Consider the following 23,943-nt stretch of genomic DNA (forward strand, 5'->3'; position numbering starts at 1 on the left):
TAACCCAACAGCAATGAAATGTGCTTCACAGATCAATGGAAATTACTCTTTCTTAATGGAATAATCGAAGAGATTCTGTGTGGATATTGACTGAACCTCTCAATTGCATTTTAAGTGTTCATTTCAGTTGGAGGAAATGGTACATCTCTGGGTGTGTGGTCACCTTCCCATTAATGTGTTGACCTGTAACTACACAATTTATCACTGGACCCAGAGATGGTTCATTCAGTTCATACTGCCTGTTTACTCCATTCCACTACACCGTCAGTTGGTACATATGAATATACAAAAGTGTCGGGACAGGAAAAGATCAATTGTTCCATCCATCCCATCCCATATAGTCGTGATGCCCTATGCATCACAAATCAGACACTCCCTGCACACCTAGAGCCATGTATCCTGGGAGAGGCAAAAAAGACTAATGACTGTCACTTAGCTTGTTTTACACAGTCAATATGTTAATTTTCTTCAGTGGAAAACAAAATGTCATTACAAAAGGAATCCGCAGAGCTATTTCATAATTTCTTAAATTGTCAATATTTACTTTATGCAGGGAGTGTGCTGCATTGATGAATTTGATAAAATGGATGTGAAAGATCAAGTAGCAATTCATGAAGCTATGGAGCAGCAAACCATTTCAATTACAAAGGCTGGCGTAAAGGTGGGAAAAACAAGTTGTATTGAGTGCCATAGCTATTGAACAGAGATGACTCTCCGCCCGAGGGAATAGCGCACCACTTGTCCAAACCACTAAAGCCTCTCAAGCTCATTTTTATTAATCAGACAATATAATTAGGAATAGAAATGTTGCCACCTGGTGCCAAGTTCAAGGATGTTCACCCTTTGTCCTGAAACACCAAATTGGTTTCTCGGTTCCAAACATTTGTCAGAACATAGTTAAGCCAAGCTTGGTTGGAGGTATGTTACAGCCAGAACGGCACTCTGTCTGCTAGTGCAGGGATGATCTTAGGAGTAACAACTCTAGATTTTCTATTTTGTGAATGGCTTTGATGCATGGGTTCTTTCATATTATGCTGCACAAGTTAATGTAGCCTCAGTAGGTTTGAAACTTGTGGAAAACGATCTGATGCCAGCCATTGTATTAAGCAGGTCAGGCAGCATCTGTGGAGAGAGAGAAACAGTTAATGTTTCAGGATGAAAGGTCATCGACCTGAAACATTGGGCTCTATTTTAATAGTCCTGAGGAGGCGGGTTTGTCGCAAAAATTGAAAAAAAAATGGCTTCAGACACCCAACCTGCCCCCACCCCATTTTCGTGAGTGTCTGTTTAGCCCTCAATGCGATTTTGCCATTTCCCAGAACACAAAGGCCACGCAATCAACTGTTGGGCATAATTTTTCTTTCACACATGACAAAAGGATAATAAACCAACAACAGTCAGGAAAAATAAAACAAAACACCCAAGTGAGTCCCCTTGTGACTATAGGATCTTAATCTTTCTCTTGTGCGTGCTTCTACGTGGTGCTTCCCCTGTGGCTTCAGCAGATGTAGAGGCACCTTGCTGACTAGGATGCTGCGCCTGTGTAGACACCTTTGGTGGGCGTCCTCTGGGTTTGGGAGCCTGGGAGGGCTCTTCAACAGTCTGCTCTTCCTGCAGCTGTGCAGGGGCTGAAACTGCCATCTCCATTGTCTCCGCAAAGTGGGTCTCTGACTGAGGGCTCCACAGTGGCATGGTCGTGTGAGCGTTTGGAGAGTAGCCCACGCTTCCTTCAGTCCTGCCAACATCACTATCATGGGTCAGCTGCACCTCAGTGCTGGCAAGTGGCTGGAGAGCACCTTGCTACACATCAGGGGGACCATGAGGACCCATGTGTGCACTGGCAGTCCTCATCACAAGGACGTCCTTGCTCTGGTCTCGCTGCTCAATAGCTGCCCATCTCTACTCCAGAGATGACATTCTATTTTGAACAGTCACCATGTTTTCCTGACTCTGGCGACTTATTTCCTCCATGGCCGTAGCCATTCTTTCCATGGAGGTTGCCATCCTATCCATGGTGGTGCGTTCATGCGCCATTGCCTCCACCATGGCAGTGCTGATGTTGGTGATGGACTCCTCCATTCTATCCACACACTCACTAACCCTGGAGGCAAACCTTTCCAGAGATTCCTGCATTTGTTCCTTTTATTTCCCAAGATGCTCTTTTTCTGGATGGCCCCAGAGGCACAGCGTGTGCATGCAGCTCAGCAGAGCTAGGAGATTGCTGCGACCTCCACTGAGGATTCTCCACTGCTGTCGCTGTCTCCACCATCTGCTGATGCTCATTTGTGCACTGTGATAGACCAGGTGGCAACACTACTCGAACTTGCGAGGGCCCCACCGAGGTGTGCATTGCTGCGCTGGTGCTGGGTGCGCTGAGTCCTGGTGACGCTGCTCCCTCAGAGGCTTCAGGTTCCTCCTGAGGAGATGTCTGGCTCTTTGTCCTGGATCGTGGGGAGGGGGGCACTCGATGGTCCTGTGGGAGAGTAAAGGCATGATTTAGTCATCTGATATTGATGTAGCAGAAACATCCTTTTTGAGCTGATGATACAACGCGATTATCTATGAACATCATATGCCACTGTAGTATGAGAGGGATGAAACTCTTATTAATGCCACCAGCTTCCTCTAGTGTGCCCATCTCTCCACCACCTACTTCCAGGTCTTTGCCACCTCCAACAATCTCGTATGCAGCCTCCTCAGCATTGGTCAATGTGGCTAGGGTAGGTGTTCCTCCTCCAGTCATAGCCCACAATAAGAGGGAGAGAGCAACCTTTCCTACAAGGAGGGACACAAGTGGTGTTTCAGCCACAGTGATGGAGTGAGTGTGAATAATCCCTACCATAGAAGCTTTGAGGGAGACAAAGATTGGGTAAGGTGCCAAGAGGAAGGTAGCTCCCTGTGCGCTGTTAGTTGTTGTCACTGCATAACCGTGAGAGCGAGTCTAAGGGGTGCATAGGAGGATGCTGAAGTGATTCAGTGCAGAGACAGAGATGGAAAGGGAAGTAAGGGTAAGGTGGGATGTGGAGGAGCAGCAGGGTTACAACGCAGAGTGCAGGTGTTGAGAAGAGAAGGGAAGCCGATTGAAGGCAAGTGTGATGGGATACTCACTTTTGATGTTCGCACAAGATCATTAAACCTTTTTTGGCACTGGATCCATGAGCGTGAACATATGGACCTTGCACTGACTTCCTCAGCAATGCGCAGCCAGGCTGCCTTGGTCTGCTGAGGAGGCTTCCTCCGGCCATCAGGATGGAAGAGAATCTCCCTGCGCCCTCTGACAGCATCCACAAGAGCATGGAGGGAGGAGTCATTAAATCGAGGAGCAGCCTTGCCTCTGGAAGAAGCCATTGCATATAAATCAATATCGATGAGTCCAGGAATCCACAAGAGGCTCCGGCTGAATGGCAGCTTTAAAAGCAGCTGCTATTATGATGTCATCCGAGGCGGCCAGCGGACCCGATCGCACTCATTGGACTGGCCAGCGCACCCCATTTAAATCAACAAGATCATTGAATCAAAATCGCACATCAGCAGCTGACCCTGCCGAAAGCGGCTCTGGAACCCGCCCACTGCGCAACCCGACTCCAACCCGCCTCAGGAATTATAATCAAGCCCATTAGCTCTGTTTCTCTCTCCACTGACACCACCTGACCTGCCAAGTGTTTTCAGCATTTTTAGCACTTCACTTGACAACACATGAGATTATACTTTCTGTTTATCCAGCACTTCTGTTGTTATTGTTAACTGGCAGGCCCAAAACCTTTGGCATTAGTGGCGAATGATTACAGCAACTTACTGGGTTAACTTTTCCCACGTATATGTGCAGAATATTTGCAAACTCGTTTGGAGATTTAAGTTGCTCTGATAGCACACTAGTTAACTATGCAAGATTGTTTCATGTGCTGTTTTGGCATCAAACATTTAAAATAGTCAGAATGAGGAGTGAGACTAGATGAAATGTCTTGTGTTGGTGGATGGAATGCAGTGCCACAGGGAGTAGTTAAAGTAAAGACCATTGCATCTTTTATGGGAAAAGTGGATATAAATATTTTAAACAAAGGAACATGCAGGACTCTGGATTTATATTGTCTTTCACATGTGGCTTTGCGCACTTCTCTAATCTTTCTGAAGGTGACTAATACCTTAGTGAGACAAGGACAGATATAAATTAAGCTGCTTTACAGACAGTAAATAAACAGAGTAAATATCTGTTCAAATATCACCTTGATTTAACTAACAATAGAACCCTCCTCGAGAATGAGAATAATAAAATCTGCCACAGTTTCTATTTGTGATTTTGGTTCATTTTCATGCTCGTCATCATGATGGTTACTTTTTCAGCAACAGAAATTTACTGAAGCTGTGGTTTCATTAGCCCTTTTACAAATACTCCACACATGGTGATGCAGCTTACTGAGGCGATGTGGAATATAACATGAACAGTTTATTACTTGCCTTTCAACTAGCCTAGCTTCTCATTTGTCCTAATCTGGACTTGATCCCATTCCACTGAACTGCGATACTGTGTCAAGAGTGATGGTTACTGTGGTGTATGTAACCTGTTCCACCTTAAGGTGGAACAGGCTTAAGTTCTCTTAAGCGATGTACTACTTTCTCTGGCTGCTGTATACGTAGTACCGGTGGTGACCACCGGTATATAAGTACTGTGTAATGATATTGTATTTAGTATAGTCCTGACCTCCAACTAGTAAAGACCTGTTGAAACTTTATTCTTGTAGTCTTTGTCAGTAATTAATCTTAATACAACTGGAACACACAGACTTAACAGTGGCGACGAGTCCGATTCTTGCCCTGCGGCAGTTTATATCCACGGCGGCTTCGTCCACAGAACGGGCGTCGAAGAGAGGCATCCACCCTCATCACCCTGCTGGAAGACACGTCGCGCGGCAGGCATCGAGAACTCGGAGTGCAGAAGACATCCTGAACTCGAAGCCTCCATCAGCGGCAGTCTGCTATCTTCTTTCTACCTCGGTGGTGGGTAAGCCGGTCAGCGACGCGAGCAGAAAGTTGGCTGTACAGACGGGGGGGGAGGAAGACGGAGGAATAAGGGTGGTGACATCGATCGCGGCTGGTGATAAGAGCCGGGCCGCTTTCGGGCCAAAAAGGCGCAGCGTCTGGGGCGACTGAAGACGCGAGAGCCGCGGTGAAGGCGAACGCAGCCGGTGCTAATAACTGGGCTGCAAGAAGGGCTGCGAGGCGTGACAGGGAAGCGCGAATGCCCGAGGGAGCTGCGGTGAAGCGGAGACAGCGTCGGGGGAGTTACTAACCGCTGGGAAAGGGGAGCAGTAGCGACACACCAAACGCCATTGCAGCCAGTGGGTGAAGACCGCCAAGCGTGGGAAAACCGCCATTTTTTAGGCGGAGGACGAAGACCAGAGCGGGAAGCCGCCATCTTGGGATAAAATTTATAAAAAAAAAAAAAAAAAAAATTGCAACGATGCCTAAACATGGGAACGTTAATACCTTTGATAGCGACATCGAAGATTGGGCCATGTATGTAGAACGCATACAAAATTATTGTAAAGCAAATAAAATCCCAGATGCAGAGAAAGCACTAACTTTATTGAACTTAATGGGTGCAAAGACATACGGGCAATTGAAACACCTTTTATCACCAGATGAACCGGCGGATAAGACGTTCGAGGAGATTGTTACTGTCCTGAAAAATCATCTAAACCCCACGCCGCTGATGCTAGCGGAACGATTTAAATTTTACAGCAGAAGGCAACTGAAGGATGAAAGCAATGCTGAATATTTAATGGAATTGCGTAAGCTGGCGAGGTACTGTCAGTTTTGAACGGGACTGACAGACGCGCTAAGGGATAAATTTGTGTGTGGATTATTAAAAGAAGATACACAAAAGCGACTGCTCGAGGAGAATGAGCTGACGCTTGAGAAAGCGGTCACTATGGCAGCAGCACACGAAGCCGCAGCGAGAGGCACGGCAGTAATGCAGCTACGGCCACCGGAACTCAGTACAAATAAATTGGGTTTGAGTACTGTAAAATGTTATCGTTGTGGAAAGACAACACACGATCAGAACCAGTGTTGGTTTAAAAACCAAGAATGCAGAATGTGTGGCAGGCTTGGCCACATAGCTAAAGTATGCCGGTCAGGAAAGAAGACCAGCAACAAAAAGTCACCGCAAGGAAAATACATACAGGTGCACAAGGTGACAAAGACCAGTTCGAACGAACAGAAGTCAGATTCAGACGCTAGCAGTAATGAACTGGGTAGCTTAAGAGTACACAACGTTGGTAAGGATGCAGATCTCCAGACAATTTGGGTCACTCTTCAGATAGCAGGAGTCCAAGTAAAGATGGAATTGGACACTGGATCGGCATTGACGGTCATGAATAAGAAAGATTACAAAAGGTTATTCCAACATATTCCCCTACGGGATACGGAGATTATATTGAAAACATACACGGGGCAAAGAGTGTACCCCATCGGAAAGATAGAGGTAAAAGTGGTCCACAAGGGCGAGGAAAACCAAGTAATGGACTTATATGTGCTACCTGAAGGAGGTCCACCACTACTGGGACGGGAGTGGATTAGGAAAATGAATATGGACTGGCACTCCTTAAAAGCACTAACGGTAGATTCCGGGGAAACAGATGTCAAACCTAAACGATTGTCCAAAATATTGGATGATGCTAAAGAGGTGTTCCAGCAAGGACTGGGAACACTGAAAGGAATTACGGCAAACATCAAGATTGATGAACATGCACAACCAAAATTTTTCAAAACCAGACCGGTACCCTATGCAATACGACCTACTGTAGAAGCGGAACTGGAAGCGCTAGAACGTTCAGGTGTACTGTCTAAGGTAGATTGGAGTGAGTGGGCTACGCCCATTGTTCCTGTTATGAAACGTCCTTCGAGTAACAAGCCAGGAGAACCAGGGAAGGTTCGCATCTGTGGAGATTTCAAGATCACCGTTAATCCAGTGCTTCACACGGTGCAGTATCCGCTTCCGCGGATTGAGGATATTTTTGCTTCGTTGTCTGGTGGGAAACACTTCACCAAGATAGACCTCGCGCAGGCGTACTTGCAGATGGAGGTTGAAGAGTCACGCTAGTACCTCACAATCAACACGCATAGAGGTTTGTACCGGTATAATAGGCTGGTTTTTGGAGTGGCATCGGCTCCGGCAATTTGGCAGAGGGCCATGGAGCAGGTATTACAGGGAATTCCAGGCACACAATGTTACCTGGACGATATTCTGATTACAGGTGATGGTGATGAAGAACACCTCGCAAACTTGGAATTGGTGCTCAACAGACTGAGAGTATGGACTTGGAACTCACATTTCTGCTGATTTAACTCTTTTTCAGAAGCGGATCTCGTACTGTGGTCATGTCATTGACCGGGAGGGGCTTCATAAGTCTTCTGACAAGATAGAGGTAGTTGTAAAGGCTCCCGCTCCGGATAATGTCTCTCAGTTGAGGTCGTTTCTGGGATTGATTAACTATTACCATAAGTTTCTACCGAATCTATCCACGGTACTGCACCCGCTGAACGCTCTTTTACAGAAGGGGGTACCATGGGAATGGAGCGAAAACTGTAAGAAGGCATTTCGCAAAAGCAAAGAATTGATCACCTCAGGAAGTGTTGGCTCACTTCAACCCGACACTGCCTATTCGGTTGGCTTGTGATGCTTCTCCATATGGTATTGGGGCAGTACTCTCACACAAGTTGCCAAATGGCACGGAAAGGCCAGTCGCATTTGCATCCAGATCATTGACCTCCGCTGAGCGCAACTATGCACAGATCGATAGGGAGGCTCTCAGCCTTGTATGGGGGGTGAAGAAGTTTAATCATTACCTGCAGGGCCAAAAATTCACACTTCTGACAGACCATCAGCCGTTGGTATCCATTTTTAACCCTAAGAAGGGTGTGTCGGTGATGACAGCACAGCGACTCCAGAGATGGTCCCTTTTCCTAGGGGCACATCAATATCAAATAGAATTCAAAGGTACAAAGCAGCATGGCAATGCTGATGGGCTGTCGCGCCTGCCACTACCTGAAGCGGAAGAGACGACGAAAGTTGACCCTGTTGAGTTATTTCATTCGACCATCATCGAGTGTTTACCAGTCACCAATGCAAGTATTGAAAGAGAAACCAGGAACGACCCGACACTGTCCCGAGTTTACGAGGTGACAGTGAAGGGATGGCCAACACATGGTGATCCTCTGTTACCGGCATTCTCGGCAAGGCGAGACCAGCTGTCCGTCTGCCATGGTACTTTGATGTACGGGACAAGAGTGATTATTCTTCCCAAGTTACGGGAAAGAGTTCTAAAGGAACTGCATGAAGGTCATCTGGGGGGAGTTAAGATGAAAAGTCTTGCTAGGGCTTATGTATGGTGGCCGGGCATTGACCAACAGATAGAGGAGTTGACAAAAAGCTGCGCTGGGTGCCAAAAAGTGCAAAATGCACCTCCGATCGCACCGCTACACCCATGGGAATGGCCTTCAGCCCCATGGCAACGCGTACATATTGACTTTGCTGGTCTATTCATGGACTCCATGTTCCTAATTGCGGTGGACGCACATTCTAAATGGCCAGAAGTGATCAAGATGAATACCACTACTTCAGAAAAGACAATTGCGGTGTTAAGAACAATATTCGTAAGGAACGGATTGCCAGAACAGATATGTTCGGACAACGGACCACAGTTCGTGTCGGAAGAATTCCAAAAATTCTTTAAAGAAGAATAGGGTGAAACATTATACCTCTGCCCCATATCATCCGGCGACAAACGGGTTGGCCGAGAGATTTGTCCAAACATTCAAAAAGGCAATAAAGGCCATGAACGATGATCAGATTCCGTTACAACACAAGGTGGACAATTTCCTAATGGCATATCGAAACGCCGCGCATGCAGTGACTAACCAAAGTCCTGCCATGATGTTTTATAACAGGAGGTTGCGGTCCAGGTTGGACTTGTTAAAACCAAATGTGCGGAGGGAAGTGGAAAACAAACAGTACCGGCATATTAATAACAAGTCCACTCGAAGTTTCGACGTAGGACAACCAGTGTTGGTAAGGGGCTATGGAAACGAAAAATGGCAGTCCGGAACAATTCGGGCCAGACAAGGACCTCTGATGTACACAGTAGATATTGGTAACAATGTGATAAGGCGTCATGCGGATCAACTGGTAGAATCAAGAGCAAGGGTCGAACCCATGGTTGCGACAGAGACAACTGTGGAAGACGTTCATGAACCTGAAGCATCTACCTCAGCAGGGACTGTACCTGATGATGACGTCCAATACATAGGAAACCAACAAGAAGAGTCACCTCGGCAACAAGAATCAGAGACCACTGAAAGGTGTTATCCAAACCGAATCAGAAGGCCTCCTGAGAGACTGAACCTTTGAACTGTTTATACCTGAAGTTATATATGTATATATGTTATGATGTTATGTTAAATGGGGATATGACTGTTAAGCTAAAAAGGGAGGATTGTGGTGTATGTAACCTGTTCCACCTTACGAGAACTTAAGCCTGTTCCACCTTAAGAGATGTACTACTTTCTCTGGCTGCTGTATACGTAGTACCGGTGGTGACCACCGGTATATAAGTACTGTGAAATGATATTGTATTTAGTATAGTCCTGACCTCCAACTAGTAAAGACCTGTTGAAACTTTATTCTTGTAGTCTGTGTCAGTAATTAATCTTAATACAACTGGAACACACAGACTTAGGCATTGCACAAGGTGGTAACTGTTAAGTGGCCATTACCTCTGAGCCTGGACAGTTTGTATTAGCAAGCTATTCAACTGTGCGGTGAGTGTTTTCTCACAAAGCACATTTTCAACGGTGATTTCTGGATAGCGATCGGGAATATGGCCACTAGTTGATGTTTCTCTTTCTCTCCCCCCCCCCCCCCCCCCCCCCCAATCCCCTGGGCTTCTGACGTCAACTATAGCACACAACTGCTCCTTGACTGAGATCTAGCTGGGGCTTTCCTGAGCTTTATGACTTAGCTACTCAATATAATCTCATCAGGATTTTAAAGCCTGATTTTTTTTTTTAACACCAGATTCAAAAATAGTTTGCATATTTTTTGAAGTGAACGAAAATGATTTTTTTCCCCTTTAATTCTGATTTTTTTTTTTTCCCTCAACCCACTCTCTGTTTTTGCAGCGTGTTGCTATACAAACGAGTGTCTTTCAGCAATAAAACACAGATCAATGTGTTTACCATTGCACTGCTTTCATGGAACAAAGATTTGATTTGGTTAGCTTATGAACAATAAAATTACTTTTAGTTCTGACAAAACTGGTCGTCTCATTTCTCTTCACCTATGTATGTCCAAAATGTTCTCTTTTTATGTTGTATTGGTATCTTAACTGGAGAAGGCTTGGTATCCATTAAACAATAAATTGAGTGTGCCTCAGTGATCAATAAAGTGAGCTACTTCCATTTTATTTGAAGTAAAGGAATGGTCCAGATCTTGTACTGCAATAACTCTTTGCTCTGTCTCCTAGGCCACGTTGAATGCCCGAGCTTCCATACTCGCAGCAGCCAATCCTATAGGTGGGAGGTACGATCGATCCAAGACTCTGAAACAGAATGTAAACCTTAGTGCTCCGATTATGTCGAGATTTGATCTATTCTTTATCCTGGTGGATGAATGTAATGAGGTAACTAAACAAAGTAAACTATTACTTCTAAAACCCAGAATTTTTTGGTTTCTCCCTCATTTTCTCAGCTCCTTTTGCTAGCACGAGTCATGCCAGCTCGTAACCTAACCAGTATCACACTCGCGTTCCCATTATTAATGTGTGAGCTTTACCCCACCCTTTAGCACTGCTATTGTCGGATTTCTTTTGAGCAGGGGATGACATCAGTTTGGCTCAGTAGTAGCATTTTCATTTCAGAGTCACCATGATTCTATGGAACTGGATAAGTACCTGAAGGAAAAACATTTGTAGGGCTGTGGGAGTTGTGGGACTAGCTGAAGTGCTCTTGCAGAGGGCCAGCATGGGCTCAACGGGCTGAATGGCCGCCTCCTGTGCTGTAACCATTCAATGATTCTGTGGTTCTATGAGCCAGAACATTCGAGTGCATAATATAGATTTAATACTTCAGTGTAGTACTGGGGGGAGCACTGCATTTCAGAGTTCCCATCTTTTGGATGAGAACATTAAACCAGCCTGTTCAGGTAGATTATTCAAAGACGACCAGGGAGCTCTCCTCGTGCTCTGTCTGACATTCATCCCCCCCCCCCCCCCCCCCCCTGCACCCCCAACCAACACCAACAAATTAACTAGTTGTTCATTTTTATTGTGTACAAATTGGCTGCTTTATTTACCTACTTAATGGTGACTACACTTAAACTGTAAAATGGTTGTATAGCACTGTGGAACGTCCTGAAGATATAGGGGTAGATTTTCCTGAAGCTGTCTGGAAGGAGGCAGGACTTCAACTTTCGGGTTTTAGTCCCGCCTACATCGACGTCCGGCCAATCCGCGCGATTTTCCCTTGATTGACCTTGTTGAGCCCACCCAGTGGGCTCAGCAGGCCAATTAAGGGCCACTGGCAACCGGTGACATCACAGACTGAAATTTCATCTGTTGTCTTGACAGATGAAATATCAGTGTTTCACAGCTGTTTGAAGCTGTCAAACACTGACAGTCTGACTTCTAACCTGAGTCCTTCTACACAGACTCAGTTAGAACTATCACCGGCAATGAAAGCTGAAGGCTGTCACTTTTGACAGATCGCAGCCATCGTGATGGACTCCCGAAACCTAGAGGAAGAAAGGCTGTTAAGGTAAGTACAGGTAATTTAAACTTTGCACACTTTAGACACACCAAACACACACTTACCTTTGCACTTATGCACCCATCACTCACCTGAACACCGACATCGCGACCCCTCCAAGTCCTTCAACCCGACGGCCCGACTGCTCGAACCTGGCGTGGTTTGGAGCTGTCTGGAATCCTACACGACACCCCTCAAAATAGGGATTAGGCTAAAAACTGCCCGTTAACAGGCAGTTAATTGGCACTAATCCCTTCCCGCCTCGGGTTGGCGGGTCCCAGTGCGGGGCGGGTACTCGCCTCCTGTGAATCTTGCATGGTGTCGGGACCCCCGAATTCGGGATCCCCCCCCCCCCCCCCCACACACACGCTTGAAACCCTGCCTGATGGCTCCAGGAAAATCTACCCCATAGTAATAAGTTGCTAGATAAATGCAAATTCTTTTTTTTCCCCTTATATTTTCCTCTCCAGCCTATTTCCAACCTTTTTCTCTCTATCTTCTTTCTCTTCTCTCCCCTTTTTCTCACTCATCCTTCTATGTATCGTTCACCAACCAGTTCAACACCTACGTTTCCTGGCGCTCCCCCAACCCACTGCCTGAAGACCACTGATCAAAGCCATCAGTGATATCCTCTGTGACTGGCCACATAGTGCACTATCCTCCTTGACTTTTCTATGGTGTTTGACACAGTTGAACATTCCATGCTCCTTTACTATTCCTCCTCTCAAGTCCACCTCCATGGCACTTCTTCATGGAAGGAACAAATAATACCTGGATAGCCTTCCTGAATGGAACCGTTCAAGCAGTAGTTTGTGATGTGATTGTATATTTCGGTGGACGGATGAGTCAGTTGGGCTGAATGGTCTCCTTCATTTGTACTTGTCCTTCATTTGTACTTGTCTTTTGATCTTGCCTACCATTGCCTTTGTTTTCAACCCTATTTAAGGGACCTGCTATTTTTCCAGTTTTGATGAAGGGTCTGTATGTAAATGTTTCCCTCTTTAAGATGCTAACAGACCTGCTGTATGTTTCCAGCATTTTCTCCTTTTTGTTCTATTATCATAATTGTTGCCCCACTCTGAACTATTTTCAGTGCTTATATTTGTTTCAAAAGTATAGTGGCCAAAATGGCACACTTGTCTTGTGATCTCTCTAATACTTTGCAGAATGGTCACTATGGCTTCCTTATACTTTTGTCCTGATTCTGTTTATGCACCTTTAATATTTAATTTGTCCTGGTTATTGTTGCTGCATAATGCAACTGCTTGTTCAACATTTTGTTAATGGATAAACCCAAATCTTTTTCCTATTGTACTTTGTTTAAATCTTTATTGCACACTGATATTACTATTTTTAGCTTTGTAAGGTTTGCATTTCTTGCTGTTAAATGTCACCTAATCTCCCCAGTTGCCTAGTGCCTGTAAATGTCTTCATATCCATCCCCCTAAGATCTTGCTTTTCTACACAACAGTGTGATCTGCATACTTAAATTATCTCAAATTGATGACTTGTGAACAACTGATCACAACTGCTCAGGCAGAATTACTGCGATTGATCACTACTGTAGTCTGGGGATTATTGATTGTCTAAATAGGAATAGTTATTGATTCATCCATGATTTATCAACTTTTACTTAGAGAAAAATCTCCTGTGAGGAAGGCTTGACATAACTGGATATCTTCTAGCTGTAGATATGCCTGTTTCCTGAAGATGCACTGATAAGAGACTTGCAGTATCGAAAACGCACTTTGGAAGAAGTTTAAGCTCCACTAAAATTCAATTCAATTGTATAAATATTATCTGACTTTTAAAATGTCTGTTTCCTTGGACATGTTTGGTTATACAAATGTTACGTAATGAGAACAAAAGGCTGTTTTGCAGGTTACAGACTATGCAATTGCCAGGCGAATTGTGGACCTTCATGCGAGAAATGAAGAATCTGTTCATAGAGTGTATTCTCTGGAGGACATTAGCCGATACTTGCTGTTTGCTCGGCAGTTTCAACCAAAGGTAACATTTTTGTATTTTTAGCACAAAAAATGTAGCCTTTTGCAAGTTTGTGATAATATGGAAATTATACAATTTTTAGTTTCATATTACAAAGACTGGTATTGGACTTTGATTTTGAGCAACTCTTGCACCTCATCATCTGAGAAATGAGATGTAATTGGTTCAGTGCCAAGCTAAGACAGTTCTGTGCATCAACCAATCTGCATATGGCTGTAATGGGGGTAGCTCTGGTAAATATGTCCATTTGCATGCACTACCCCTTGGTTTAGATGTTGAGGCCCAATTTGCCTGTTTTGGTAGGCATTAGAGATTCTATAAAACCATTCAAAGAAGAATGGAAAATTCTCCTGATGCCCTGGCCAATATTTTGCTCTCAACCCATGTCACCAAAAAACGATTACTTGACCTTTCATCTCATTGGTCTTTAAGGATCTTGCTGTGCTCAAAATGGCTGCCACATTTATCCACATAACAGCAACTGTGCAATTTAATTAGTTATTTGAAGTGGTTTGGGACGTTTGATACATGATGTGGTGTTACATAAATGCAAATTTGTTCTTTCATCAAATTCCTCATCAGAGGCTATAGAGAGCTAATTAAATGCTATTTTGTCAATTAATGCTGAGCTGCAAATGTTTCTTTTTTTATTGTACCTATAATGTATCCGTCATAATCCTAAAGCTTAGAATAAAAAATATTAGCAGGGCTGTAGACATTTCTGGGGGGAAAGAACTTGTTTTCTGTTTTAGGAGTGACTCTGATTTTCAGAGTTCAGCAATTACTGCAGATTTTTATTTCTGCAGAAACACTTTTTTTTCCCCTCCAGGTTCCAAAATATGGGATCAGATTTGTGAGGGGGCTACCCAGTGGAATACCAGGAATTAAGCTATGATCCAGATCCACTGGGTTTTAGCCTGCGCTCAGATCCTTTGGGCAAGGAGGCATGTTTAGGGCAGAATTTAATTTTAGGGCATTTAAGACGAGGTGTGGCTGGTGAGAGTGGACACTCAGTGTGGATGTTTCCTTGGCACTGCCCTAGAATCTGCGATGTAGTTTCTACACCCAGTGAAAGGAAACCGATCGGCCTCCTGACCTTGCATAAATTTAAAAGCTTGGTTTGTGACTCTCTCTTCTCCCCCCTCAAACCTAATATCAAAATTGATTGGTACCCCTTCCACCACCTTAAACATTTGCTCCCTCCACCACCAGCGTACTGTGGCTGCTGTGTGTACCTTCACCACACGGACTGCAGCAGTTCAAGAAAGTGGTCACCACCACCTTGAGGACAATTGGGGATGGGCAATAAATGCCGGCCTTGCCAGCGACGCCCACATCCCAGGAATGAATTAAATAAAAATAATCATATTGTGATCACTGTTTGCAAAATGTTCCATTACCGTCAGATTAATTAATCCTGGTTTGCTACTCCTCACTAAATCCAATATGGCCTGTTTCCTTGTCAGTTCTAACATGTATTATTCTACGAGACAATTCGCAACCTTGGCATCTTATTTAATCCTAAACTGAGCTTCTGACCCCATATTCCCTCCATCACCAAGACTGCCTACGTACATCTCTGTCATATCGCCCGTTTGCACCCCCACCTCGGCTCATCTGTTGCTGAATCCATCATCCATCCATTGGAATAGTTGAGTCTAGAAGTAACAAAGGCAATGTTCTTCTGGCTGGCTTCCCACCTTGCACCTCCGTAAACCTGAGCTCATTCAAAACTCTGTTGCCTGTATCCTAAATCGCACCAAGTCCCCTTCACCCATCACCTCTGTGCTCGTTGATCTACATTGGTAATGCCTCAATTTTATAATTATCAACCTTGTTTTCAAATCCCTCCATGGTCTCCCCCCCCCCCCCCCCCCATTCTTATCTATGTAACATCTTCCAGCCCTACAACCCTCCTAGATGCCTGCGCTCCTCTAGTTCTAGCCTCTTGCGAGCCCCGATTTTCATCTCCACCATTGGCGGCCATGCCTTCTACTTCCTAGGCCCTAAGCTTTGGAATTACCTCCTTAAATCTCTCCACCTCTCTGTCCTCCTTTAAGACACTCCTTAAAACCTACCTCTTGACCAAACCTGTCCTGATATCTCCTTATGTGGCACGGTGTCAAATTTTGTTTGATAACGCTCCTGTGAAGCACCTTGGGATGTTTTACTATGTTAAAGATGCTTTATAAATGCAAGTTGTTGTTGTATACATTAAACTACTCTTGAATAAAAATGTAATTTTAAATATTAATTGCAAATTAAAATTAAATCATTTTGAAAATGACTTGCAATTCACAAAAAATCTTTTTTTTGTTCAGGGAGAGCCTCGATATTTTCTCCATTTCTCTGTTTGTGCCTTCTATTGCCTAGGCCCTAAGCTCTGTAATTCCCTGCCTATACCTCACCGTGTCTCTACACCTCCTCCTTTCAGACGCTCATTAACAACTACCTCTTTGACCAAGCTTTTGGTCACCTGCCCTGATTTCTTATGTGGCTCGGTGTCAATTTTTACTACGTTAAAGGTGCTATATAAATACAAGTTGTGTTTTTAATCCCCAGCTGATCTAGTTTTGTTTGGAAGCAGGCATTTAGAATGTGGGTTGAAGTGGGTCGTGATGATTCTCATAATTTGATTTTCATCCTTGTTCCATCCACCACACAGCACGCCCATTTCACACAGCTTGAGGTGTTCCAGTGATTGTTACCAGAATTTAAATGTTTGAGTAAAATTAATCAAATGGACAAGGGTTAAAAAAAAAAAAATGCATAGTGGGTGAACAAAGTTTGACCTAGAAATAGGGTGGTGCCTGAACCGCAGCATGATCCCGGTGCCAGCACATGTTGCACACGCCTAAAAAGACCTGTGGCAGGACCACGGGAAATTGGTCCGCCAGCCTCACTTGTTTACTACTGGTGAGCTGCAGATGCCGGTCACGGCCCCAAAGGCAGCTCACCGGTCCCGGGATGAACGAAGATCGGTCAGCTGGCACGCCGGAACCAGAGTCCGGGAGTGGGACGGCTTTCTGGAGGGAGGAGAGTGGTGGCCAACAGCGGCCTGCGATTTCTAGTAGAGCCGGGAGGTGCGTTCCTGTACTCCCAGCTCCACAACAAGGCAGGTAAATAAATCAATAGATACTTCTCTGGAGGCAGTCTCCAGCGGTCCCTTTAAGGATTGCTGGATTGGGTGCCAAGGGCTTAATACAGAGAGCAGCAAGCATAGTGCGTGCTGTGCTGTTCCTGACAAATTTTGGAAAGGAGGCTTTAAACTGGCATCAGGCACCCTATTTGCATATGCAAAGGGTAAAAACCTGTTTCAAGCTTGGGCCCTGCACACTTTGCAGGAGCAATACTAATATGCCAGGTGGTGCACAGCATGTGCACGCTGCCCATATTGGGCGCCTGTAAAACAGGCACGGCACCAACAGATTTCTAGGCATTTTGTATTTTTCCACAGTAAAATCACAGCTACAATAATTTTGAAATGTGTTACAAGTTGAATTTGTGAATATTATGCTAGAAAGGGGAAAAAGTGGCGCACAGATGATTCTGCCCCCTCCCCACCCCCACACACGACACAATTGGCATGAGTTGTTTAGGAATTTTAAAACAGAAACTGCAGTATTGAAGATTTTGGAATATGTCCCAGATCCTCTGGTGAGAATGGCTTTGATGAAGGCATGAGAAGAAGGAAGGAGATGAGCAAGTTGATGCTTTTTTAAAAGAAAGACCAGCTTTTGTTAATACACATGGGGTTTGTGGGGGGGTGGGGAGCGAATTGATAAAAGACTAAATCAAATTTGTGGTTAGAAGAATTGACGTTGCTGTCACTCATTTTGTAAGAGCATGTGAAATATATCTTGCACTCGTTACAGTCTACTGTTGATATTTCAGTCCATTTTTAAACAACATCAATAATACAGAACAGTGGGAATTAATGCTAAAATTAAATTCAGATCATTTAAATTGTGATTTTTGAAGTAGACTGCAGGGCTGTTCTCATATCTATTTTTAAGTGTATGTAAGTTGCTTGAAATATCAAATGGGTAGCAGGCTGATAAAGCAATACTCCTATTTGAAGGGTTCAACTAGTATCTTTAATTGAAAGCAAAGCTTCTTGGATTAGACACGTGGAATTGTGCTGTGCTTTTTTATGATCTATACAAGTTTGTGTTCTGTGGGCATTTGAATTTGTTTTTTATGCTGTTGGTGTGCTCCGTGTCCTTAATGTGATGTTGGCAATTGCAATGGTTTGTTGCTGATGTACGGAGATATTTGGGTTTGGTTATTGAGAAATTCTGTACCCAGTATATTTTAGTTAGAAGATAAGAACAGTTTTGCAATAATCCAGTCATGATATTCAGAAGCTTGAGCAGTTCATGTGTAGCTGCACTGAGTCAATTCACCCTAAATTCAATGGATTTTATCTATTGTGTATAATAAATAGTGAGGAGTATTTTTTTTTTTTTTTGCGCCTATCCATTGTAGGAGATTACATGGCTGTTGGGGGTTTTTGGGTTGGGGGTGGGGGGGTGGTTGGTGGGGGGAAGGAAGAAGTGTTTAGCCATGAGCTCTGGCCATCGTGGTGCTGGGCAGGCTTGATGGACCAGCTGGTCTCTTCCTGCATGTCAATTTTGTAGGTTTGGAAATCTTGGTTGCTATTTGAACATTAATGTAAGGTCAGCTGGAGGATTATGCTCATTTTTGATCTAGTTCCTTGCTTTTTTTTAAATTGGGTTAGAAAAAACTTGCTACCTTGGCTATGCCTTCCCCTCAAATGTGTTCACAAATAATTGGAACATTGTCAAAATCCAATGAGCCAATGTGTTTGTCTCTCTGCCTATCTGTTCTTAATGGTTGTTTTCACCAGTGGATCTGGGAAGAAACAAGAATTTCATTACTCATTGAGAACTCTGATAGTTCTTGCCAATTGGGAGGAAGTGTGAAAGAAAAAGGTAGGGGAGTCCTACCTGTAGTACACACAATTACAGAATTGTGTGCAATAGCACTACTGCCCTGGCTATTTGAGGGACTAGATTCTAAAACAAATCTAGTCAATTTTTCTTTGAAATTACAGGTTCTAGCCGAATAGCTAAGTCTTGGATGCTTTGCCTTTTCTTAATAATATTTAATTTTGTTTTCAGATAACAAGAGAAGCTGAAGAGTTCATCGTTCAACAGTACAGGCTGTTAAGACAGCGTGATGGTTGTGGAGTTGCCAAATCAGCTTGGCGCATTACAGTTCGTCAGCTGGAGAGCCTGATCAGATTATCTGAGGCCATGGCTCGTATACATTGCATGGATGAGGTAATGTGGAATACTGTTATCTTGCTCAGCATCTAGTAAATATGTGTGAGCTCCACTCGCAAGTTGTTTGGGTAGGGGGAAGAAAGCATAGGGTTGCCAGATGCAAGAGTGATACTTTGTTGTATCCAGAAAAAGGACTGGAAGTTAATGCAAGCCATCTTCCAAATCTCCAACTTTTTTATTCCTTATTTATATCCTCCTATGAATTCATAATTCCCCTGAGGGGGCGGGGAGGCGACCAGTATTTCATCAATACCAACCCAACTGGGTGTGTTGTGATGCACGAGAGCGATAGTCATTCCTGGCTTCAACTGTTTCTTGATGACACAGCAGAGTTTGGGAATGTATTCTGTGTGGAACTGCAGGGCCAATTGGTTTTAAGACTGGTTCTAAGTCTTGCGTGCGCAAAATGTGAGCAATGCAAAATATTAATCATGTTAACTGGATAATTCATGTTGGGTTGAGAAGTCAAGTTTGACCTCTCTTGCCAGTTACAATATCTGGTTTTTGACTGCCTTAAAAATAATCAGAAACACCATGACAAAAATCCCTTTGTTAAATTATCGCATTCTTTAATATCCATATAACAAATGCATTGAAGGTAGCTCCACTAAAGCTGTTCACTTCATATAAATCACATTATTCATTTTATTGATTGAAACATTGGGAGGTCTGTGAATTAGGTGCTCTCGCCTCTGATTACCTAACTTGTCCTCCTGTGAAGTGAGGCTCCATTCTAGGAGTATTAATGTATAAAATGTACCTATTATGTTCCCTTTTTTGTTCAGCGGTTTAATACTACACTTGTATTTAAAACCGCAAGGCCGGAATTTACTGGAATAGGGCATCTCACGGTGTGACTGGTTAGTAAGGGGGCTAAATTCGGTTGATTTGCGCCTCCCATTGGTGCCCTAAGAGGGCACTAATGGGGCGCAATTCAACTAGCGCCTGGGTGCCACATGGCACTGCGCCACCGGCGCTGACCTCATCGCCGTGCGCAGCGCCCCACTCATGCCCCGGCTGTACTATAGGGTGGCGCCCCCCCCCCCCCCGACTCGCCGTCGAATGCTATGTGCGCCAGGGTCAGGGGGCCTATCTGTGGCCGGGGCGGCGCTAGTTAAAGGGGAGGTGGCGGGCGACTATTTTTGTTGCTGGCCGCCTGCCAGCATCTGCCCCCATTGCTGTCCCCGGCCCCTGTGAAGTCCCCCTTGAGTGCCGGGCTCGTTTGCCGGCACTCCTGATCTCTGGTGGCCCAGCTGGGGTGCCGGGACATGCTGCATCAGGCCCCTCCCCTTTAATAAGGGAGGAAGGCCTGCAGTGTTGGTGGCGCTGCGGCTCATAGCGGCGCGATATTGGCTCTCAGCGCCCCAAGAGGGACACGGGGCGCTTCTGGTAGCGCCCCTCTTTCCCCTCTGGGCGCTACCTGGGAAAATCGGCAATGGGGGCGCTAAGACTAGTGCCCCGGCGAAGGTAGGGGGCGCTACCCAATTTTTACCCCTTAGATTTTTATCTGCACCGTTCAGCTCAAAAATGTTTTGCCCTGTAAGTTGCTGGAAGTGCAGGCTGATAACTGCGCGGCAAGGGCAATAGGACATCTGGAACGTCATGAAAATCACAGGGAGGTTAAGTGTTACATGCTGTTTTTGCAAAACTAATGGCAGGATGGCACAAATCGTCCAGCAACTTGTGGCGATTCACAATTCACTGGGTATCTTCCGCTCCACAAGTTGTTTGCCAATTTGCATATTTTTTTCAGCAAATTTCTGTGCATAATTTCTTTTCCTAAGCCACTTGGAATGTGCGGTTGATTTTTGTTTCAGAGTTTTCAATAACCTTTGATACGAAAGCATTCTGCTGCTCACCCATTTTTAAATTGGCTGAAGTGCACCATTCTCCAGTCCAGTCTTGCCAAGTACTGTAGATGGATGAAAAGGAATATGTATCATTAAAACTGTAGAACACTATATAGCTGCTCAGTGTCATGTACTGCAAATGTGTTGCATTGGTTTCCATGCTATATATAGAAATGTTTTTTTTCGATTGTTAATGAAAAACTCACTCTTTGAAAACCTAAAGGGTTTTCTCTGAATCCATAGAGCTTCCATGTGGAAAGTATTTTCTGCATGATGTTGCACCATAATCATTCCATTAACTTCTATAATTTTGTTAAATCCGTGAATCTTGATGTATGGTGTCCTTCTTCAAGAAATCAACAGAGACTGCAGAGGAACAATCAACAGGTGTTTACTGGATGAGGGTTATTCTAAAACTAACTACAGATCCCTACTCGGGGTTTATATACAAGTGTGGTCACTGCTGGTACTACAGTATACAGGAGCTGTAAAAAATAGTTCTCCCCTTAAAGGTACATACACTACAATTCCTCCCCTTTTAGATTAACAGTACCATAACATTCATTTAACAATTAACACTTTTCATGCAACATTAACTGAAAATAGTCCATTTATAAATTCAGTCTTTGGGGCGGCTTCCTGATCCTTTCTGGATAGCGCCTTTCCTGAGTGTCTTGCTCTTGGTGCGGAGGCGATTTTGGCCCCCTGTCTTCGGTTGGTTCATCAGCTTCCGATGCTACTGTTTCTGGGGTAGATGCTACCTGTATGTCGGGTTCATCACCAGGTACGCGAGACATGGGGTTGACTCATTCCTGTGACTCTAGGATCTGGTCGACATGGCGTCTCACAATGTTCTCCCCAACATCCACTGTGTACATTAGTGGCCCCTGCCGTGTGCATATCGTTCCTGGTTGCCATTTCTCTGTTCGGTAGTCGTGGGCCAAGACTGGTTGCCCTACATTGAAGCTCCTTGTCGGCTTCTCATTGATGTGCTGGAATTGCTTATTCTCAACATCTCTTCGTACATTTGGTCTGAGCAAATCCAGACGAGATCTCAACCTTCGGTTAAAGATCGTCATGGCTGGGGTCTGGTTGGTGACTGCACATGTCTCATTTCTGTAGGCTAACAGGAAATTGTCCACCTTATGCTGCAGTGGCATGTCGTCATCGCACATGGCCCTTACTGCCTTTTTAAAGGTTTGTACGAACCTCTCAGCCAGTCCATTTGTGGCTGGATGATGCGGGGCGGATGTGTAATGCCTTACCCCATTCCTTTTCATAAATTTCCGAAACTCTTCGGACACAAACTGTGGTCCGTTATTAGAGTAAATCTGCTCTGGCAAGCCGTTCCTGGCAAATATGGTCCGTAGGACTGCAATCGTTTTCTCTGGTGGTGGAGGATATTTTGATCCTCAGGCCATTTCGAGTGCGCATCCACGGCTATTAAAAACATTGAGTCCATGAATGGGCCAGTGAAATCAATATGCACCCATTGCCATGGAGAGGAGGGCCACTCCATGGGTGTAGAGGGGCATGTGGTGGTGCATTTTGGAGCTTTTGGCATCCTGAGCAGCTCTTGGTTAGGTCCTCGATTTGCTGATCGATCCCCGGCCACCACACACAAGCCCTAGCAAGGCTTTTCATTTTCACCCCTCCCAGATGGCCTTCGTGAAGCTCATTGAGCGCACTCTCCCTTAACTTGGGTGGAATTACCACTCGGGATCCACACATCAAGGTCCCCTGGCATACTGACTGCTGTTCTCTTCTGGATGAGAATGCTGGCAACAGTGAGTTGCCATGTTTTGGCCATCCCTTCGCCGTCAAGTCATATACCCGAGACAGTGTCGGGTCATTTCGGGTCTCCTTCTCTATATCCGCATTAGTTACTGGCAAGCGTTCAATTATAGTCGAATAAAATATTTCGACAGGGTCCACTGCTGGTGCTTCCTCCGCCGTAGGCAGTGGCAGGCGTGATAGCCCATCAGCGTTTCCATGCTGTTTCGAGCCCTTATACTCTATTTCATATTGGTTTGCCCCTAGAAAAAGGCACCATCTTTGTAGCTGTTGCGCAGTCATCACCGGAACGCCCTTCTTTGGATTAAAGATGGAGACAAGTGGTTGGTGGTCAGTCAGCAAGGTGAACTTCTGCCCGTGCAGATAGTGGTTGAACTTTTTCACTCCCCATACTAGGCTGAGGGCCTCCCTGTCAATCTGGGCGTAGTTACGCTCGGCTGAGGTTAGTGACCGAGACGCAAAGGCTACTGGCCTCTCCAAGCCGTCCGGGAATTTGTGCGACAGCACCGCTCCAATAACACAGGGTGATGCATCACACGCCAACCGAATTGGTAGTGCTGGGTTGAAATGAGCCAACACCTCTTTTGATGTGATCAATTCTTTGCACTTCTGGAAAGCTCATTTACATTCGTCATTCCACTTCCATGGTACTCCCGTTTGCAGTAGGGTGTTCAGTGGGTGTAGTACTGTAGACAAATTTGGCAAGAAGTTATGGTAGTAGTTCACCAGCCTGAGGAACTACCTCAGTTGTGACACATTTTCCGGTGCTGGAGCCTTGACTACTGCCTCAATCTTTTCAGGGGACTTATGTAACCCCCCTTCATCAATAACGTGGCCACAATACGAGATCTGCTTCTGGAAAAACTCGCATTTGTGGCGATTAGCTCGGAGCCCATATTCCTTCAATCTAGTGAGCACCTGCTCCAGGTTGGCGAGATGATCACTGTCATTTTTGCCCGTGACCAGGATGTCGTCCAAATAACACTGGGTCCCTGGAATCCCTTGCAGGACTTGATCCATTGCCCTTTGCCAAATAGCCAGAGCTGATGCTACCCTGAACACCAGCCGGTTGTATTGGTAGAGACCTTTATGAGTGTTGATCGTGAGGTACTGTTTCGAGGCTTCTTCTACCTCCATTTGCAGGTACGCCTGGGCCAGATCAATCTTAGTGAAGCGTTTTC

The 23,943-nt window shown here is 44.9% G+C and overlaps 1 protein-coding gene across 4 annotated transcripts in view; it reads left to right on the top strand.

Annotated features, from left to right (window-relative positions):
- Window positions 1-23,943, top strand: part of LOC147117264 (maternal DNA replication licensing factor mcm6-like) — an 88,779-nt gene that overhangs the window by 41,688 nt on the left and 23,148 nt on the right. For 3 of the 4 annotated variants that reach the window (XR_015078406.1, XM_085988085.1, XM_085988083.1), the window contains exons 10-13: window positions 554-661; window positions 10,524-10,679; window positions 13,672-13,812; window positions 18,954-19,115. Coding sequence is in view for 3 of the 4 variants with exons in the window: in XM_085988085.1 (XP_085844211.1) it covers window positions 554-661; window positions 10,524-10,679; window positions 13,672-13,812; window positions 18,954-19,115 (567 nt within the window). In the remaining variant the exon portion in view is untranslated. The remainder of the gene's footprint in view (window positions 1-553; window positions 662-10,523; window positions 10,680-13,671; window positions 13,813-18,953; window positions 19,116-23,943) is intronic. The other variant, XM_085988084.1, reaches the window with a different exon arrangement.

This window comes from Somniosus microcephalus, chromosome 5 (assembly GCF_052327205.1).
Source record: "Somniosus microcephalus isolate GS21.2 chromosome 5, FLI_Smic_1.0, whole genome shotgun sequence".
Classification (NCBI taxonomy): Eukaryota; Metazoa; Chordata; class Chondrichthyes; order Squaliformes; family Somniosidae; genus Somniosus; species Somniosus microcephalus.